General features: G+C 38.4%; 1 protein-coding gene across 7 annotated transcripts in view; it reads right to left on the reverse strand.

Annotated features, from left to right (window-relative positions):
* The window catches only part of PPP1R9A (protein phosphatase 1 regulatory subunit 9A), a 186,082-nt gene that overhangs the window by 80,881 nt on the left and 86,133 nt on the right, over positions 1-19,068 (reverse strand). For all 7 annotated transcript variants that reach the window (XM_067470295.1, XM_067470291.1, XM_067470290.1 and 4 more), the window contains exons 4-5: positions 7,258-7,390; positions 6,176-6,296 (exon numbers count right to left, since the gene is read on the reverse strand). In XM_067470295.1, coding sequence (XP_067326396.1) covers positions 6,176-6,296; positions 7,258-7,390 — 254 coding nt within the window. The remainder of the gene's footprint in view (positions 1-6,175; positions 6,297-7,257; positions 7,391-19,068) is intronic.

The raw sequence follows: 19,068 nt of genomic DNA on the forward strand, positions 1-19,068 counted from the left end.
TATATAATACTAATATTGTGCTGTGCTAATAATATAATATATTTTATACACATATAATACTGATAATATTATAATGTAATACAATATAATATTAATAATAATACAATATAATAATTATATATTTTATATTACATGTAATATTACTAATAATATTACAATATAGTGGTTTAATACAATATAGTAATATATAATATTAATATTGTGCTATGCTAATAATACAATATATTGTATGTAGCTATAACTTGTAAGCCGCTCTGTGTCCCCTTCGGGGTGAGAAGGGCGAGATATAAATGTCGTAAATAAATAAATATAACTGGAAATAAGCACACCTTCACCCTTAATTTGGCTCAGGGCCTAAAATAAAGTAACTTAGGGAAGAAGGAAAGATTCCCATCATTGTTCTTTCCAAGTGGTTCATTGCATACCCCGTTCCACAAAATAGAACAGGATTATGGGGGCCTGGTCAAAACACAGATCAGGATCCTCATTGTCCACAAGTTTTCTCCGTCTATCAAATGACTTTTCAAGGTGACTGCAAGAAGGGTAAGATGGGGAACTTTCTTTTTGTACACTTCCTTCCACTGAGGAATATACAGTAGTCTGTATTTCAGAGGAAACCAATAGCAAACCAACCCTGAATAATCCTTGCCTAGGAAAACCCTATGAACTTTATGGGGTTGTCACAAGTCAGCAGGGTCAATACACAAACAATACATGTCTAAAAATATTAAGATGTTGCTGTTATTCAATAGACTAAATGTATAACGATACAATATTTTAAATATAAACCAGAGTTTGTAAAAAGATCTAGTCATTATGCTTTTAATTCCTCATGTCTCTATATAGTTGTAAATTCACTAGGCTTAAACTCTTTGTTTTATTAAACTCTTCCTTGCCTCTAGTAGGTCATGACTTAACTGCTATCATTGCTTCTGGTACACTATCATCTAGATAATGTCGGTTCATCTGTAAGGAGGTTAATTTGTGCACAGTTCTGCTTTAGGGCAGGGAACTGGAATGGATGACTTTCATATGCCTTTGAGCCCTACAATTTGAGCCCTATACTTCTGTGCAATAGAAAGCAATATACAAGCATTAACTCAACCATTTGTTCACATACAAATACTTTGGGTATAGGTTTACTTGCGGCAATATGATCCTGTCCTCCCTTACATATTTTATACATATATTAAATAATCCACATGAATCTACAAAAATAAGCTTCTAAAGGAATGTGACTGTACAGTTTTCATGTAAATCTATATACTTGGACATTATATTTCAAGAACTAGTGTCCTCTTATCCCCCCCCCCATATAGCACATTTCCATCCTACGCAATTTTGTTGTTGCTAAGCATTAGACATATCACACCTACAAGTATTTGTTAACTGAAAATAAGGCTGTCAATTACCAAGTGGCAATATATTGCTCTCTGCTTATGTACAGTACCTATATATTTACAAGCAAGTTTAAAATCATTGTGACTAATTCATTACTCAACATTTTAAAATTTGGCTCTTCAGTAGGTAGGCATGAATCCAAAATTATTAACATTCTTTTTTGTAAACTTCAGATACGGGAGGTATTTCCATGCCTGAATACACCGAGGCACCCTAAATCTAATTATATTACTACAGTTAGCAAAGAGAAAACATTGTAAGATTTAAAGAGGCTTTTTGTTTGGTTTTGTTGGCATTTTACCTTCAGTTGACCATAATTTTGCGGTTCTTACAGATGAACACTGGCATTTAATCTGGAGTGGACTAATTATATCCACCGAAACAGCTCTTTAATGTAAGAAATTAAATTTCTAGTTACGCTATATTAGTCAGTGTGTGGGTGTAATCCGCTCCTTTCATCACAGAAAACAAATGCCAAAAGGGATCTTATCTCATAACATCCTTCGTGTGTTTTATGAAAAGCAAAGCTTGGGCAAGATCCATCCCAATTGGGGCACCGTGCCAATAGACCGAGTAAGAACCCCCTTGCCCTCCTAGAAGCACAATATGTGTGCTTCTGTGTGTAGTTAGGCATCATGGTGAACATTAGAAGGAAATTGGAAGTATATGTATACCTTCCTGCATCTCTTCTATTCTTTCACTACTCAGGATGCTTCCAGACAGTGTCAAAATCCATCCGAAAGGGGGTTAAAAACACCACTTTGACGCAGATTTGTAACCTTTTCCCGGGTGGAGGGTGGCTACATGCCATCTCGATTAAAGCAAGGAAATGACACACCAGGAGACGGGGGGGGGGGGGGGGGGGAGAGAAGAAAAATGGTGGGCAGGGGGGGCTATCCCAGACCTTTGGGCTTCAGGAGCCCAAAAGATTCGGGATGAAAATGGAGACTCACCTTCAGGTAGTCCCAGGACAGGTAGGAGCCCAAAAGGTTTGGGATGACAATGGGGACTCACCTCAGGTAGTCCCAGGACTACCTGGAAATGAGCCCCCATAGGCCCAATACCCCATTAGACCCGGGCCTTTCAGGAAGCCCCAACTGCAATGGGGTATCTAATTAATTTGAAATAACTTGTTTTATTCCAAATTAATTCATTTTTATCAGAGGTGTTGTTTGCACACCTCCAGTAAAAATTCAGACAGGTCCAAGGATATGGCGCTATCTGGATAGGCCCTTAGTGAAAACTACATTCAAGTGCATAACAAATATCTACAGTAGTAAGAGAATCAGCTGTCTGGAGATAAGGGAAGTACACTCTCCAGACCGTGGTCCCATCTACACTGCCTATATAATGTGTATCAAACCTGCTCTGTGTCCTAGTCATCTCTACAACAGAAAACAAGCTTGTCTCCTCCTCAATATGACATCCTTTCAAATATTTAAAATGGCTATCATGTTTCTTCTTAACTTTCCCATCTCAAAGGTAAATTTGTTTTCTTCCATAGCCTAAGAATTAGTGTTAACAATAATAATAAATCTTTATTTCTATCCTGTTCCATCTCCCTGAAAGGACTTGGGGCTCCTCACAACATGAGTAAATGAAATACATAATATATGGAAATAAACAAGGAAACAAATAACAAAAACAAATGGACAAATTAAACTACATATAGTGAAAACATTAATTAAGCCATAGGTTTTAAAATGCCGTATGTTATTATTGTTACTGTTTATTGCTTATTGTGTATTTTTTGTTTTGAGTTTTATTTTTATTTTTATTATTTTATTTTTAACTGTTTGTATTGATTATTTGTTATTGCCTTTGTTTATTGATGTGCTGTGGGCTTGGCCTCAGGTGGTAGAGATGGTAGCGGGGTACAAATAAAGTTTTGTTATTATTATTATAAACCACATTTAAAACACAGTGTTTCCACTAGATTAAAAACTCGAGTTTCCATAGAACAAAAACACCTTGTCCCTTTATAAATTGCAGTTTAACTCCTAAAAAGTTATCTGTTGGGAGTGATCTGAAAAAAATTAAATAATCTCTTGACTGGCAACCTGTACTGTGAAGATAAGACAACAGCTGAAGGCCACCAGTAGATAAATGTTATCATATCCTCTGAAACATAACAATTTCTATTTTGTCTACCACAGAGAATTTACAAAGCAAGCAAAACTATATTTGCGTGTGAAAGTTGGAGGCAGCAAACAACAAGTTCAGGAAACAAAGAGAGAACTGGAGATGATTAAGTTTTCCAATCAGTTGTTGATTCATTCAACAATTAGACAGCCACCTCCTACAGAGAAATGCAAACTGGAAAATATATCAATAAATAGGAAAATGCAATAATGGTACACAGCTAGTGGAATAATTTGAACAGATTGTAAAATGCAAAGATTACAGCCAGAAGTATTAAACAATATTTAACTTGATGATGCAAGTTTGATTTGAGTATGACTCATCAGCAGTAATAATACTTTTAACAATAATTTTGCTGTATTGTGGAAGGCTTTCATGGCCGGAATCACTGGGTTGTTGTAGGTTTTTTTGGGCTATATGGCCATGGTCTAGAGGCATTCTCTCCTGACGTTTTGCTGCATCTATGGCAAGCATCCTCAGAGGTAGTGAGGTCTGTTGAAACTAGGAAAATTGGGTTTATATATCTGTGGATTGTTACACAGTTTACTGAAAACCCACACACAGAGATAAGATATCTACATAAAAACTCCAACCATCACCCAAGTCAAAAAAGAAGCACCATTAAAGCCTTGGCAGACCGTGCAAAAAGAATCTGTGAACCCCACCTTCTCCAAGATGAACTGAACCACCTAAGCTGGGCTCTACAGGCCAATGGATACTCCACCTCAGACATCAGAAGAGCTGCAAGACCGAGAACAAGCCACGAGAGTAAAAACAAAGATCCACCCAGAGGAAAAGTGTTCTTGCCATACATCAAGGGAACCACTGACTGCATTGGGAAGCTGATGAGGAAACGCAACATACTATCTACAGACCCACCAAGAAAATCCAACAAATGCTATGTTAGGCAAAGGACAAGAGGGATCCTCTCACTTCTGCAGGAGTCTACCGTATACCATGCAGCTGTTGACAAGTCTACATAGGGACCACCAAACGCAGCGCCCAAACATGAATCAAGGAACATGAAAGGCACTGCAGACTACTCCAACCAGAGAAATCAGCTATAGCAGAGCACCTGATGAACCAACCTGGACACAGCATATTATCTGAGAACACAGAAATGCTGGACCACTCTAACAACCACCATGCCAGACTACACAGAGAAGCCATTGAAATCCACAAGCATAGGGACCACCAAACGCAGCGCCCAAACACGAATCAAGGAACATGAAAGGCACTGCAGTGCTTATGGATTTCAGAAGTGAGTGTTTGATCATGATGTAGTTGAGGTAATTGTGCTGGAATATCTTCACTAAGAAATAGTAATGTATTAAGTTTCAGTATATTAATGTACAATTTGTGCTAATTTGTGGAACCCCTTATATAAACAAGCAGTATCTATTCTGCATGCTGATGATGATTAGTAAAGGTAAAGGTTTTCGCCTGACATTAAGTCCAATCGTGTCTGACTCTGAGGTGTGGTGCTCATCTCCATTTCTAAGCCGAAAAGCCAGTGCTGTTCACAGACACCTCCTAAGTCATGTGACTAGCATGACTGCATGGAGCGCCGTTACCTTCCTGTTGGGGTATCTATTGATCTACTCACACTTGCATGTTTTCGAACTGCTAGGTTGGCAGGAACTGGGGCTATCAGTGGGAGCTTGCCCCTCCCCGCTGATTCAAATTGCTGACCTTCTGATCAGGAAGTTCTGTTTTAAACTTGTATGTCTTTGTGTCTTTGAGGGTGCTTCCAGACAGTGCCAAAATACGCATTTTAAAAGTGGGTTTAAAAATCTTGGGACCTTGACAGCAGGTCCAGACACAGACTTGTCAGTCATAGGAAATGGTCCCCCGTCATTCTCACAGTTTTCTCTTGAAGTGGATCAAGATCGAGGGCAGATGAGGGACATCAGGTGGAAGTTTATTTTTTAAAAAAATATCAACTTGGTTATGTTCTGGCCTGTATATACACACATGTGAATATCTTAATATAAATATAAGCAAATTTGTATGTGCGCATATCAGGTCTAGCACATAACGGTAAGGAAGGAAAGGATGTGTTTTGCATGATTGCAGAGATATAAGGTCATGGGAAAGTGCACATTTTTCCGCTGGAATCGGGTTATAAGCACACCTTTTCAACATGTGTGTTTTGCCTCTTAACCTGATCCCTTCCACACACCCCTTTGCACCTGGTTATTTCTAGGTTCTATAGCACGTGCAGAAGGACCCTGAGACAGCTCATGATGACTCCATTTGTGAAAATAGAAAGGCTTCAAACAACAACAACAACAACAACAACAACAACAACAACACAATTCATGAGCACTGGAATGTATCATTTTTAGGCTCAAGTAGCATTTTACATTTCAGAAATCCATACTACAAATTTCACATTTTAGAAATCCACAATATAGTCCTCAATATACAGGGTTAGTCAAAATGCATAGGCCAATAAGCCATTCAATTGAATGGCTTATTGGCCTATGCATTTTGACTAACCCTGTACTTCAATCTCCAGTTAAAATGTTTTAAATAAAATGTAATTCTACTGACACAATCAGTGAGGAGCTGATTTTAAAACAATAAGAATTCATGACCACAGCTGCATGCTGCTTTTTAATGAATTTACCTGCCATCTCTTTCTGCTGCTCCACCTTCTGTTACCGTTTTGACGAATATGCCCAGTTTCTCGAGGCCTGCATCTGCTCCTACTCCCATTCCAATAATACTGATGCCAAGCCCATCTTCATCTGAGAAGTAGACACATTCTGTTAATTGATAAGCACTGTCTGCTTAGATTAATGTAATCTCGATCTTATTCTCTTGCTAGCTGAACAATATCTTTTTAGTTTATCCTTCTCCAAACATAGAACACTGTATTATTTAATGTTTCTTGCCCCCCCTCCACCGCCACATAAGACATCTTTGAAACTGAAGTTTTTGAAGATATTCATACAACAGGAATAAACATGTACATTATTTGCTCTCTCATATGAGCAAGAGGTTTGCAGAAAGAATATCCCTATAAATTATGTATTTTGGCAAAAAAAACCAGCAATTGAATAAATATTTAATTTTTAAAGGTATTTTAAGTGGATACTATCCCAATGCCATGGTTTGTCAGTACTTCACTTGTCATTGAAAGCCAAAATTTCCTCTCCTATTAGCAGTATTTGCCCTGGTTCTTGGTTCTCCTGAAAACATCAGTTGACATGGGTTACTGCCTTACACCTTCCAGCAAAGACAGATGCAGAATTCATTCAACTTCTCTGAAATCTCTTTATCCTGCTTTAGCTTTTATTCCCTTACTGCCCAACAGAGCAACCATGGCTTTACATGGTTTCCTGCTTCTGAAATGTTTAACTGCATTACATAAACATTGTTAGTTTCAATGGTCTTAGCAATATGATCCTCAAATTATGAGGGTATGAGTGTGAGTTTGCATCCTTTATTGTCTGCTTGAGTTTCCTTGAAATAAGTTTACATTCAGGCCACTGACAGTCGATGGTGCACAGAGTTAAGCTTCTTAAAATTCCAATGAAGCCAATGGATTAAGCCGGATTGCTGCTTGTGTGAATTAATGTGTTACCTCAACTCACAGGCACAGCTGGTTTTTCATGTCAACCTGTTCCACTGAAATTCTACAATAGATCTGAGCAGCGCTTCCTATCCTTTAAAAGCTCTACCACGCGGGACACGAGGAGCACAAACCTTTTTGAAGCTCTACTGGGAAAAGTTCCAGTTTCTCCACACGTTTCTCTAATTCATATTCAGCTGATGCAGCCACAGGGTCAACTTCATCATTTCTCCTGTCATAGTCTTCATTAGAATATGTGTTGAAAACCTAGAGAGAGGGGACAATAATGATCCATTATATCCCAGAAATCCACCATTAAGACCTACCAACACACACAGCCAGGGCTTCCAGGGTTGAAGTGCTTTGCCTATTTAATGAGTAGGATAATAAATCATCTACCACAGACACTCGCCCTCCTTCTTTCTCCGAGCTTAGCTACTATATTCACAACAGCTACAGATGGGGAAGAGAGACACATTTGCTTCAACGACAATATCTTTGTAATCTACCCGCCTTGATATTCAGTATTTTGAATGACCCAGAACTGAATGAAGTCACCCTCAAACAAAAGAAAACCCAAATGTAGACAAGAGTCATTTTTGTCCATTTCCAGGTAGGATTTATAGATGATTCTCAGCTGATTTTGGATTGATATGGCCTGATTGGTGGAAATGTAGTCTCCCAATGCTATTGTCCTTCCAAATACAGACTGATACAGCTGCAATATTTTGTTCTGAGACATATTTGTGGGACTGCCATGATGAAACGTTGCATTTCAAAACTTACTGCAACATAGTGCAACCTAACATTAAGTTAGGGAATAATTACTGCCTTCATATCATACTAGACCAGGTTCATCCAACCTCTGGCCCACTGGCCACATGCAGCCCGACACAAAATCATACACTTATTTAAAATTATGATTTTTTTTTGTGATTTGTTTTGTGTAATCTGAATGAATGATTCTTGAGTGTGAACGTTGTAGACAGCAGAATGGAATAGAATAATCAGAGTATGATAAAGGCAAAGGTAAAGGTAGTCCCCTGACATTAAGTCCAGTCATGTCTGACTCTGGGGTGTGGTGCTCATCTCCATTTCTAAGCCGAAGAGCCAGCGTTGTCCATAGACACCTCCAAGGTCATGTGGCCAGCATGACTGCATGGAGCGTCATGATACATTCACAAATAATATTAATATTCTAATTAATATTATTTACATTCACAAGTAATGATACATTCACAAATATGTATGATACATTCACAAATAATATTAATATTCTAATTGTAAAGTTTGGCCTGAAGACCTGCTCAACAATTTTAAAAGGCCCTCCAGATGGAGTGAGGACCCTTTTTTGCTTAGCTGTTGTGGCAGATTATCACAAAAATTATGCATCCCCCCCCCCACTTTTTAAATCATTTGCTATTGTTAATGTTACTGCATTTGATGTGTGGCTCAAGACAAGTCTTTTTCCAATGTGACTCAGGGAAGCCAATAGATTGATTAACACTGTACTATACACTATAGGGTTTGTTTTTAAAACAGCATGATTATTCTTACATTTTCAGCCCAAACAGAGTCGCCTGTTTGAGCTGAAAAATGCGGTATAGAAATAAAGCAAATAAATAAATAAATAAATAAATCTGATTCTTGGTTCTCATTTCCAAGATTTCTTAATTTCAACATCCTAATTTAAAGGCAAGTGCAGCCTTTTTTCCTTTATACTAGAGATCAGCATCCTTGCCAATCAATTGCCAATCAATAGGAAATGTGAGATACCAGCAACCTTCAACATCTCTCAGTAGCCTGTTAAGGATTCGGGGTTATATTTCTGCATAAAGCAGGTCTACTTTCACACCTACACTTGTCTTAATTGTAATACATGTTCTACAAAGATTATCATTCTGTTCCTTTTAATAATTAAAAACATATGGTAGTTTTAGCCGGAAAAAGAGCACTATCTTCACATTAAAGATTCACAGCAATACATTCAAAAAAAGAGAAAGACAACATTCTTGTTGGATTTGATATTCAGACAGGCTTTTAAAGAAGAAAGTTTTTAAGATCAGTTCAGGGGGTGCTGTGGTTTCTAACTTTGAATATATTTCAATGGCTTTTAACTGTGACATTTTTAATACTGTTTATATTTACAGTAGAGTCTCACATATCCAACATAAATGGGCCGACAGAATGTTGGATAATAAGGAGGGATTAAGGAAAAGCCTATTGAATGTCAAATTACATTATGATTTTACAAAGTAAGCACCAAACATCCTGTTTTACAACAAATGGACAGAAAAAGCAGTTCAATACATTGTAACGTTATGTAGTAATTACTGTATTTACAAATTTAGCACCAAAACATCGCAATGTATTGAAACAGCTCTGGATCCGGGCAGGAGGCAGACTGCATTGGATAATACAGAACGTTGGATGAGTGAAGGTTGGATAAGAGAGACTCTAGTATAATTCTATTTTAATGTTTTCATATTTGTATATTTTAAATTGTATGCTAATGCTTTTATGTTAAGCTTCTTTGAGTCTCCTTCAGGAAAGACATAGCAGGGTATAAATAAATATTATAATTTCCCTGAAATGTTTGCTTTTAATCATATTTCTGTTGGAAAAAAAACCCTTTAATAAAGATTTTTTTAAAAAAATATATAATAATAAAATGATAAATTTGGACTATAATCATTTTCATCTTTTATCAAATAATTAAGTTGTGATATACACACATTACAACCCCCCCCCCCAGCCCCAAAGTGAAGTTGATGGAAGACAGCCTCCCAATGGCTATACAGTGCAGAAGTTAAAAAAAGAAAATCAGTGTATAAGTATGACCCACCTTCCTGCTGTTAGTCATGAGAACTATGGATGCAGGTTAGTAACAGAAGACAATTGACATCTTTAGTCCATCCACAGCCTTCATATATTTTCCCAGCCTCAACTGCCAAGTCAGTAATACAAAAGATTCCTCGCTCTAGCACTGGAGAATAGTTACATTTGATCATGATGCTAACAAGGACTTCAAAACACATCTGCCTCATGGCAGAAGCTCAACTCTGTACGATAGGTTTTTCAAATTATTGTGCAAAACTAAAGCCAAAAAATTCCCGGATAGAGTCCAGGCATGGCATGGGGTGGTATACATAGCCAGTCCCTCACTTCTTCGACACTTAAAAAACCCACTGCATTATACAAACCCCCATCACTTCCATGAAAATAATGAATGAGGCTGAGCCATCAAAATTTAATGTGTATATTAAAATCCTTTATTTCTGGAACAAAGCTTCTCACTGCATTAAATATGAGGTTCAGATTGTGGGCATGAGTACAATGTCAATGCACGCAATTGTTTTGGAGTTCAGCCTGGAATCCGCATGCCTTCCAAGAGGTGCTAAAGCTATCCCACTTTGCCTTGGCAGATTCCCCCATCCTCTTCATACTAACGTTAGCGTCAAGGAAACATTATAATACTACTCTGAACAGAAAAAAAACACAGTCATCACTCATACGGATGCCAGTTAATAAAATGGGAGCTACAATTAAACAACCAAAAAGTCATATAACAGACTCTAAGCAACCATGTTAAAATCACTGTTATTTTATTCTAAATAGGCATACTTGCTGAAACTAATTTGCTGACTAAAAAGGTAAAGGTTTCCCCTTGACATTAAGTCTAGTCATGTCCAACTCTGGGGGGTGGTGCTCAACACCACTTCTAAGCCAAAGAGCCGGTGTTGTCTGTAGATACCTCCAAGGTCATGTGGCTGGCATGACTGCATGGAGTGCCATTACCTTCCCATTTTCGAACTGCCAGGCTGGCAGAAAGTTGTTTGCTATGTTGTTCACTAATTGTTTGTAAATTCATGTTAAGATTTAAAACCAAAAAATATGCTTGGGCCAAAATACGTTACCCTAAAAAGAAAATTGAAAATGTATAGAAGGTCTACACGAGGCATAGAAATTGTGTAGATTTCCTGATAATGTTGGAATGCAACTGCCATCAGCCCCGCATGGATCTGGATCCAGGTCAGGTGCCAGATCTGTTGGGATGACATGAGAGTCACCCGGTCCCGGCTCTGGTCTCTCAGCCAGCAGGATGTGCAGCAAGTATCCACCCACCATTAGGGGCAAAGCTGATTCCATATCACATCTCCTGAGTTCTCCTGCCAAGACCCCCAATCAATCAACGCCTGATATATACTGTTCAACCAATAGTAGATCCAAGACCAACTACCCCCACGAAGTTGTGACAAAATAGGCAGTTCAACACATTATTTGGTAAGGCACAGGAAGGGAGGATGGGACAAAACTAAAAGTGAACAGCTTGCTCCATTGCCACATAAGGATATCCATACCCAGTTGGAGTAGAATCCCTTCTGGATTCCTCCAGCCAGGTGACTCAAGCCTACCAGCCAACGAACTGGCATCTACGTTGGCCAGCCTGGGACCTATCACAATTGCTTCTGGTCGTGTGGAAGTAGCAATAGAAAATCGATTAGGATATGACCCATGCTCCAGCTCCTGCCCCAAACCGCAAGTCTGTCTGCTCAGTAAACTGGGCATTATGCTTATCACAACTCCAAGAAAGTTTCACGTTTACGATTGCAAAACACTCTGACCAATGTGTTTTAAGCATCTATACATCTGATACTCAGAATATATTCCCATATGGAAAATGCCTATATCCTAGCAATATTTTCCACATCATAGATAATTAATATATACAATGAATACTATGCAAATGAAAACTACAAAGTTAAAATTTATAGTAACAATTCATATTAAAATTGGCATTGTAGACAACACAGACAGTGAATGAAAACACTGGAACCAATGTGGTATAATATGTAAAGTGTGTGAATAAAAGAAACAAAATCCCAGTAAACTGTCTCAGCTTGTATTAAGCGATACCAGGAATTGCATGGTTAGCTGATTACTAGAAAATGCCTGAAGCTGATTCCATCTTACATGGTTTGTACAAAATAGAAGGCCCAATGCAAATAAGACTGGATGTTTTCATCAGTGTCCCACACTGCTTCGTAAATTTAGATGTCTGGATGACAGGATGGTCATGTATTGACAATATTGTGAATCATCCAACACTACAAACTACAGTTTCCAAGTATTTGACATAAGCCACAGCAGACAGACATGTTCCACAAAAATAACCCCAGGAAAAATTAACACAATGCTCTAGTGTTGTTGAAGCTGCTCCATCACTGCCTTCAGCGAGCCTTGCTGTTGTCAGGGTAACAGATGAGTCTGCTGTACCATTTCATGGTTATCTCTAATCTAAAAGAGCATCAAAGTCACCAAAGAAAAGGAAAGAGAATCTTTTATTGAAGCAAAGCTGTTCCAACTAAATTGATTGTGGGATTCGTCCACAAAGTATTGTTGTTACATGACTAGCATCTATTTGGAAGGAAGAAGTGGTGATTGCACCGAAACATGTTGGGTGGATGGGTGGATACTCCTACACACTATATTTAATCCAGTAGGCTGAGACCACTTGGGGGGAATCAGTGCTCCTCCAAATATCTCATCAGCCTTAGCCAGAATATCTAATAGTAAGGAATGATTAGAGTTGCAATCACACACTATGCGGGGAGTCATAAATTATCTTACTCATGCACATACACCATCAGAACCGCTATGTTTCATTAGGTAAAAGGTGCATGCGTTCTTCATAGTGAGATAGTACTGCATATATTATCTTTATGGATTTGTTCACTTCACGATGGTGGTCCACGCTCTTGTTACATCCCGAATAGATTACTGCAATGTACTCTACATGAGGTTACCTTTGAAGAGTGATCAGAAGCTGCAGTTAGTCCAACGAACAACAGCCAGGTTGCTCACCGGAGCGGGGTATAGAGAACATACAACTCCCCTGTTACGCCAGCTCCATTGGCTCCCTATTAGCTTCCAGGCACAATTCAAAGTGCTGGTCTTAACCTATAAAACCCAATGGACTCTCTGAACGTATTTCCCTCTATGAACCATCAAGGAAGTTAAGATCATCCGGGGAGGCCCTGCTCTCGGTCCCACCACCTTCACAGGCGCAACTGGTGGGGATGAGAGACAGGGCCTTCTCCGTGGTGGCTCCTTGGTTGTGGAACTCCCCAATGAAATTAGGTCTGCCCCCTCACTCCTGACCTTTCGTAAAAAAAACTTAAAATCTGGCTGTGGGATCAGGCATTTGAGCAGTAGATATAGCAATTGGGAAGATAATTTTTTAAGCGACCATAATGGATTGACCCTAATTATGGTTTTGAACTGGAAGACTGTTTGAAATTGAATGTTTATAATTGTTTTAATTGTTGTTTTAATTGTAACTGTGGATTTTTATGTATTGTTTTGGCATCTAATGGTTGCCTGTTGTAAGCCGCCTTGAGTCCCTCTTCGGAGGTGAGAAGGACGGGATATAAATGCTCTAAATAAATAAATAAATAAATAAATAAAATCACTGTTCTGTTATGACAGAAAAATGTATACAACTGGCCCTCAGTTTCCATGGATTTAACCATTCATGGCTTGAAGCTACACACACACACATATATATATTATTCCAAATAGTTAACCTTGATTTTGCCACAAGAGAAAGCATTTCACTACACCATTTTATAAAGTGGGACTTGAGCATCCAATATCCGTGAAGGATCCTGAAACCAAATCACAGCAGATACCAAGGGCCCATAGTAATAACGTTTCCAACGATATCATCAGTTTTCAGTAAATATCTCTCACAACAGATCAAAAATCAACAACTCTTTCCCAGAAAAAGATAGCACAGTCTGAATATAAAGCAAGTATGCCCTTTATTCACATTCAACAACTGGAATTTTAATTTGATGCAAATAAAACTCTGAATAAAAAATATTAACTCCCACAGCTCAATCTGGTAGTTTTGCTGAATCAATACCTTCTTCTGATTAAACATATTTTCCACTTACTACCCAAATCCCTTCAGCACAGGGAGAGTCTTGCAGAGATTGCACAGAGAATGGTCCTCTCTTCCAATGACCACTCTTCATATGAAGAAGAAAAACTGAACAGGAAAAGCCTTCCCTTTGCCCCCAGCGTTCAGATTCAGTTAATTATCCTAAACAGCTCTAGATGGTCAGACTCTTGCTTGCTTTGGTTCATCTGGGCAAGTGTGGTATCCTTTGTTCAAACTGCTAATGCCTACCCAAGCAGCATTAAGCAGGGGGATATCTCAGCTCCCCAAAACAGCTTTTAGTGTGTTGACAAAGGCTTTAATGACTGGAATCACTGGGTTTCTGTGAGTTTTCTGGGTTGTATGTCCATGTTCCAGAAGCATTCTCTCCATGAGATAATGCTTCTGGAACATAGCCATACATCCCGGAAAATTCACAGCAACCCAGCTTATCTAGTGTTGCCCTGGGACTAGATTTTACGGGAAAGGCAGGGTCCAAACGCGAACCTGTTTGAATTCACTTGATTTCTTTTCTTCACTGGACATTTCAGGTTGTTCTCTCTTATTACCTTTGATCCTGGCCTTTACACATTGACTCTTGGCATTTGACCACTAGACTGGACCCTTTGACTACGGCGTTCTCTTGAACCTGCATCAGTGTTTGCTAGGAGTTTTTGTTTCATTATTCTGTGGCTGAGTGCTATTCTTTATGTTTTATATTTTGGACTATTAAAACAGCCAGAAAGTAAGTGCTGCTTTAATTAAACAGTTTAATACAAGCTGGGTGTTTGCTTGGTTCATCTCTGCCTGCGTACCAGTAGAGTCCTGGCAATGTGACAACCGGGACCTATCATATACAATCAGCAATGGTTGTCCTAAATCAATAGGTGTTTGCTACCCATTCTGTGAGATGTTCCTGCCTTGCTTTCACATTTGCAACCATGGAAACAGAGAAGCTGAGGTGTGGAAGAATCCAGTCTACCCTAGCAATTGGTGAACTCTCAAGTCATCTGACTAGTCTCTCTCTCTCCCTCTCTCTCTCTCTCTCTCTCTCTCACACACACACACACACATAACCACACATACAACCACACACACTGCCTTGTTATTAGTTTATTAAGCCAAAAACGACCCTTGAGAGTAGGTTGAACTTCCCCTCACACCCATTAGTCATTGTTCCACCTTGATTTTCCACTGAAACTCAAATGAACGAACGTGGATTTCACAAGCTTAAAATGCACTAGAGACGGCAGCTAGTGACTCAAAGATGCATAAAGACTGAAAGTTATTTATATCTCAAACAGAAAATCTGATCAAAGGCAGTTCACAACATCAAAAGGTACAAAGATTTGAAATAAATGTTAGAAATATAATTCAATCTATACTAAAGAAATGTGCACTAATATTAACAGGTGCTAAAATCATCCCTTCATTTTACAATGCGACTTAACAAATGCAAAAGAGTAACAACAATAATAATAATTTGGTATACTGGCAATGCTTCCAGTGAAGCTTTAAAGAGCAATATAAAATATGACAACCAATAGGACTTCTGCTGATTTTATTTTTATTTTTTATGTATTGGATTTATATGCTGCCTTTCTCACAGAATGGAAGATCCAAAAGCATAACTGGGCCACCTGTGTAAAATGGCATGAAAAGCTTTTCTTCCAGATTGCAAACATGCATATTTCCAAATACAGGTTGAGAATCCCTTGACCAGAATTCCAAAATTCAAAATACTCTAACCTTTAAATTGTCCACATGGGCAGCTGTGACAGTGACATCCTATGCTTTCTGATGGTTCAAACTTAGTTTCATGCGCAAAATTATTTAAACATATTATTTGGAATTACTTTGTAGTCTTTAAGGGTTTTTAAAATCATGTCAGAAGAGACTTGTGAAACTGCAAGTCGCTTCTGGAGTGAGAGAATTAGCCATCTGTAGAGACGTTGTCCAGGGGACGCCCGGATGTGCTGCCATCCTATGAGAGGCTTCTCTCATGTTCCCACATGGAAGCTTGAGCTGACTCCATCTCGCTCATAATAATATAATAATAACTTTATTTTTATATCCCACCTCCATCTCTCTGAAGGGACTCGGGATGGCTTACAAGCCCAATCACACAGAGTTAAAACAGCATATAAAATATAACAATAATACAAAACAACATAAAACAACATTATAACAATAATATAACAAACATCATAAGCAACAACCAAGGACATACTTCACCCCATCTCGCGGATCTGAACCGCTGACCTTCAGGTCAGCAGTTCAGCTGGCACAAGGGTGTAACCAATTGTGCCACTGCGGCTCCTATGTCTATAAGGTTATGAAATATAAACAATATTCATGTTTAGACTTGGATCCCATCATCCAAAATATCTCATATGAAAATACAGGAATTTCAAAATCCAAAATAAGTAAATCAAGATCCAAAACATTTCTGGTCTTAAGTACTTTGGATAAGGAATATGCAACCTACATACATAAAGGACCAAAAAATGAGCTTAGTTGCATATATTGCATACAATCTGCTTAATAATGTGTGCAGTCCCCCGTGCATCCTTTTAAAGTAGAAGTCTGAGATATGTCCAAAACAACTGTTATGTTCTCCCTAGCTTCAAAGAGGTCTCACCATGTCTGCGTCAGAGGCTTGTTTCTGTTGTTATTAATAATGAGTCTACCTTCAGGATATGTCGTACTCATGTACACAAACAATTAGACAATTGCAAACAGGATTGGGGAAGGAGGGACTTGTACTCTAGACAAAACTGCAGGGTATTTTTTTATCTCTTAAAGAGCCTATCTGCTAGACTGTGAACTTGCCTATTTTTACAATGTAGATTTAACTCAATTGCACCTTCAGGCAGAATTTATTTTGGCTGACTTGGACTTTTTCACCATTCTTCCTCCTGACAGTTTCCTATTGTTGTTCTCTTTCTTCTTAGTACAATGAACTACATCCAAGTAAGATGTAGAGCTAGCTACCTACAGTAAGCAAAGGAATGTTTATCCTTTAAGTGCTCATACCAACTGTATTACATTACATTTAATCACATCAATGCCTAAAAAATCAGTCGGCTTTCTATTTCCAGTGAAGTTTAGCCTCTTTAATGCCTCCAAATATGGGACTCGGGGCAAAAGAGGATGTGATACAAGCCAAAAGTAAGGGTTTATCTGGGATATCTACGCAACTGGCATGCAAGGACCAGCTGTAAATATAATTCAGAAAAATAATAATGATTAGACAGCAAACAGAAGGTCACAGATGTGCATGGGAACATCAGCTGTCTAAGCAAAACAGTTGTACAGAGCTAAAAATGCTCTCAAAATCATTTTTCAAAGAACTAATGCCCAGGACTGAGTAAAACAAGATCCAATAGCTCTAAGTCACTGATGCACCCCTCCATATTCATGTTGTATAATCTCTATTATTTTTTGTGTGTGTGTATCTCATGAAAATACAACCAAAGTGAATAGTGAAATGTCAAACAACTCTTATGTTTGTGCAATATAGTTAATCAATGTTTAATATCACATCAAGATTTCTAAGGCCAAAAATGAATTATGAGTACATTCTAAGAAAAGGCAAAGGTATTAAAACTCACTGTTTTCAGTACTACAGGTCAGTATCTCTGAAGGAAAAACCAACTGGGCAAGTACTTAAACCATGAGTGAGTTATGACCATCAGGATAAAGCAAGTTCAGTATTTGGCAGTTGAGAGAAAGAGATTATCCCCTAGTTTCATAGTTTCTCTATGGCTTGATCTACACTGCCACATAATGCATTTTCAGAATGCAGATTAACTGCATTGAACTGGTTTATATGGCAGTATAGACTCATATAATACATTTCAATGCAGTCAATCTGCATTATGAAACTGGATTATATGGAGTGCTGATCTAACCTATGTCTTCAAACTCTATTAAGAGTCATGTCTGCAAGGTACCATACATATGTACAAATCAATGTTATGCATAATTTAAGAGCAGTTTTGGTGCGGACATTATGGATTTTGATACGACCATGGATAAGTCGAGGGTAATTCAATGTCGACTCAGAGGGCCAGCCGCCATCAGACTAAGGTCCATTCTACACAGGCCTTAAATTCTGGAAGAAGGTGGTCTAAAAGGGGGGAATGGCTAGATGAGATGCACCAAAAAACACATAATAAAAAGGTTTGCTTAAAATCCGTGATCAGGCAAAAAATGTGCTGCTACAGAACACTGTATATCCCTGCATTTAAAAAAAACCAACACGAGAGTTCCTTGCAATATGCTGTTGTAAACTGCTTCAGCACTTAGCCTTATTTTATAAACCCGGAACAGCTGATGAGAGATATAAACAGATGGAGCCAAACGAAAGCACAAGAGGAAAGCAATTCCCATGAGAATTCTTTCCAAACATTCCTTTGTTCTCGTATTACTGAAATTAAACAGAACTTGAATTTACATAGTGGGAACCAGCATGGCAGGCAAGTGACCCCAAAGCGAAATGGGGTTCAAGAGGGCAAACTAAAGGGCACCAGGAGGGTGAGGAGAGACAATGACAGGAAATGTGCTCATGTACACTTTGGTATATCCACATCAGCGCATCTTGGAGAGTCAATAAGAAAAAAAAACTTCTAGAGGATGTCCTGTACCTTTTGCATTTTCCTTTAATCTGCACTATCTAAATCTTTCTGGACGTCGTGGGACCATTTCCCGGGACTGATGGCTGTGTGTGAGGACTTTCTTCAAGATATCGGGGGTTTTAATTCCACTTTCTTACTCAGGATTACGCACCTGTCTGGAAGGGCCCTATATCATTTTACAAAAACAATCAAGACACAGTACTCACATTGACTCGTGGATAAATCAATCCAGTTTTTTAGGTTAATTTTTGACTAAAATTTCTAGATTTATGCATGACTCACAGTTTTAGAAGCTTTAGCTCCCACAACAAGCCAAATTTTGAAAAAGCCATTCATCACAATGACAGAAAGGAAGGTGAACT

This window comes from Anolis sagrei, chromosome 6 (genome assembly GCF_037176765.1).
Source record: "Anolis sagrei isolate rAnoSag1 chromosome 6, rAnoSag1.mat, whole genome shotgun sequence".
NCBI classification, from domain to species: domain Eukaryota; kingdom Metazoa; phylum Chordata; class Lepidosauria; order Squamata; family Dactyloidae; genus Anolis; species Anolis sagrei.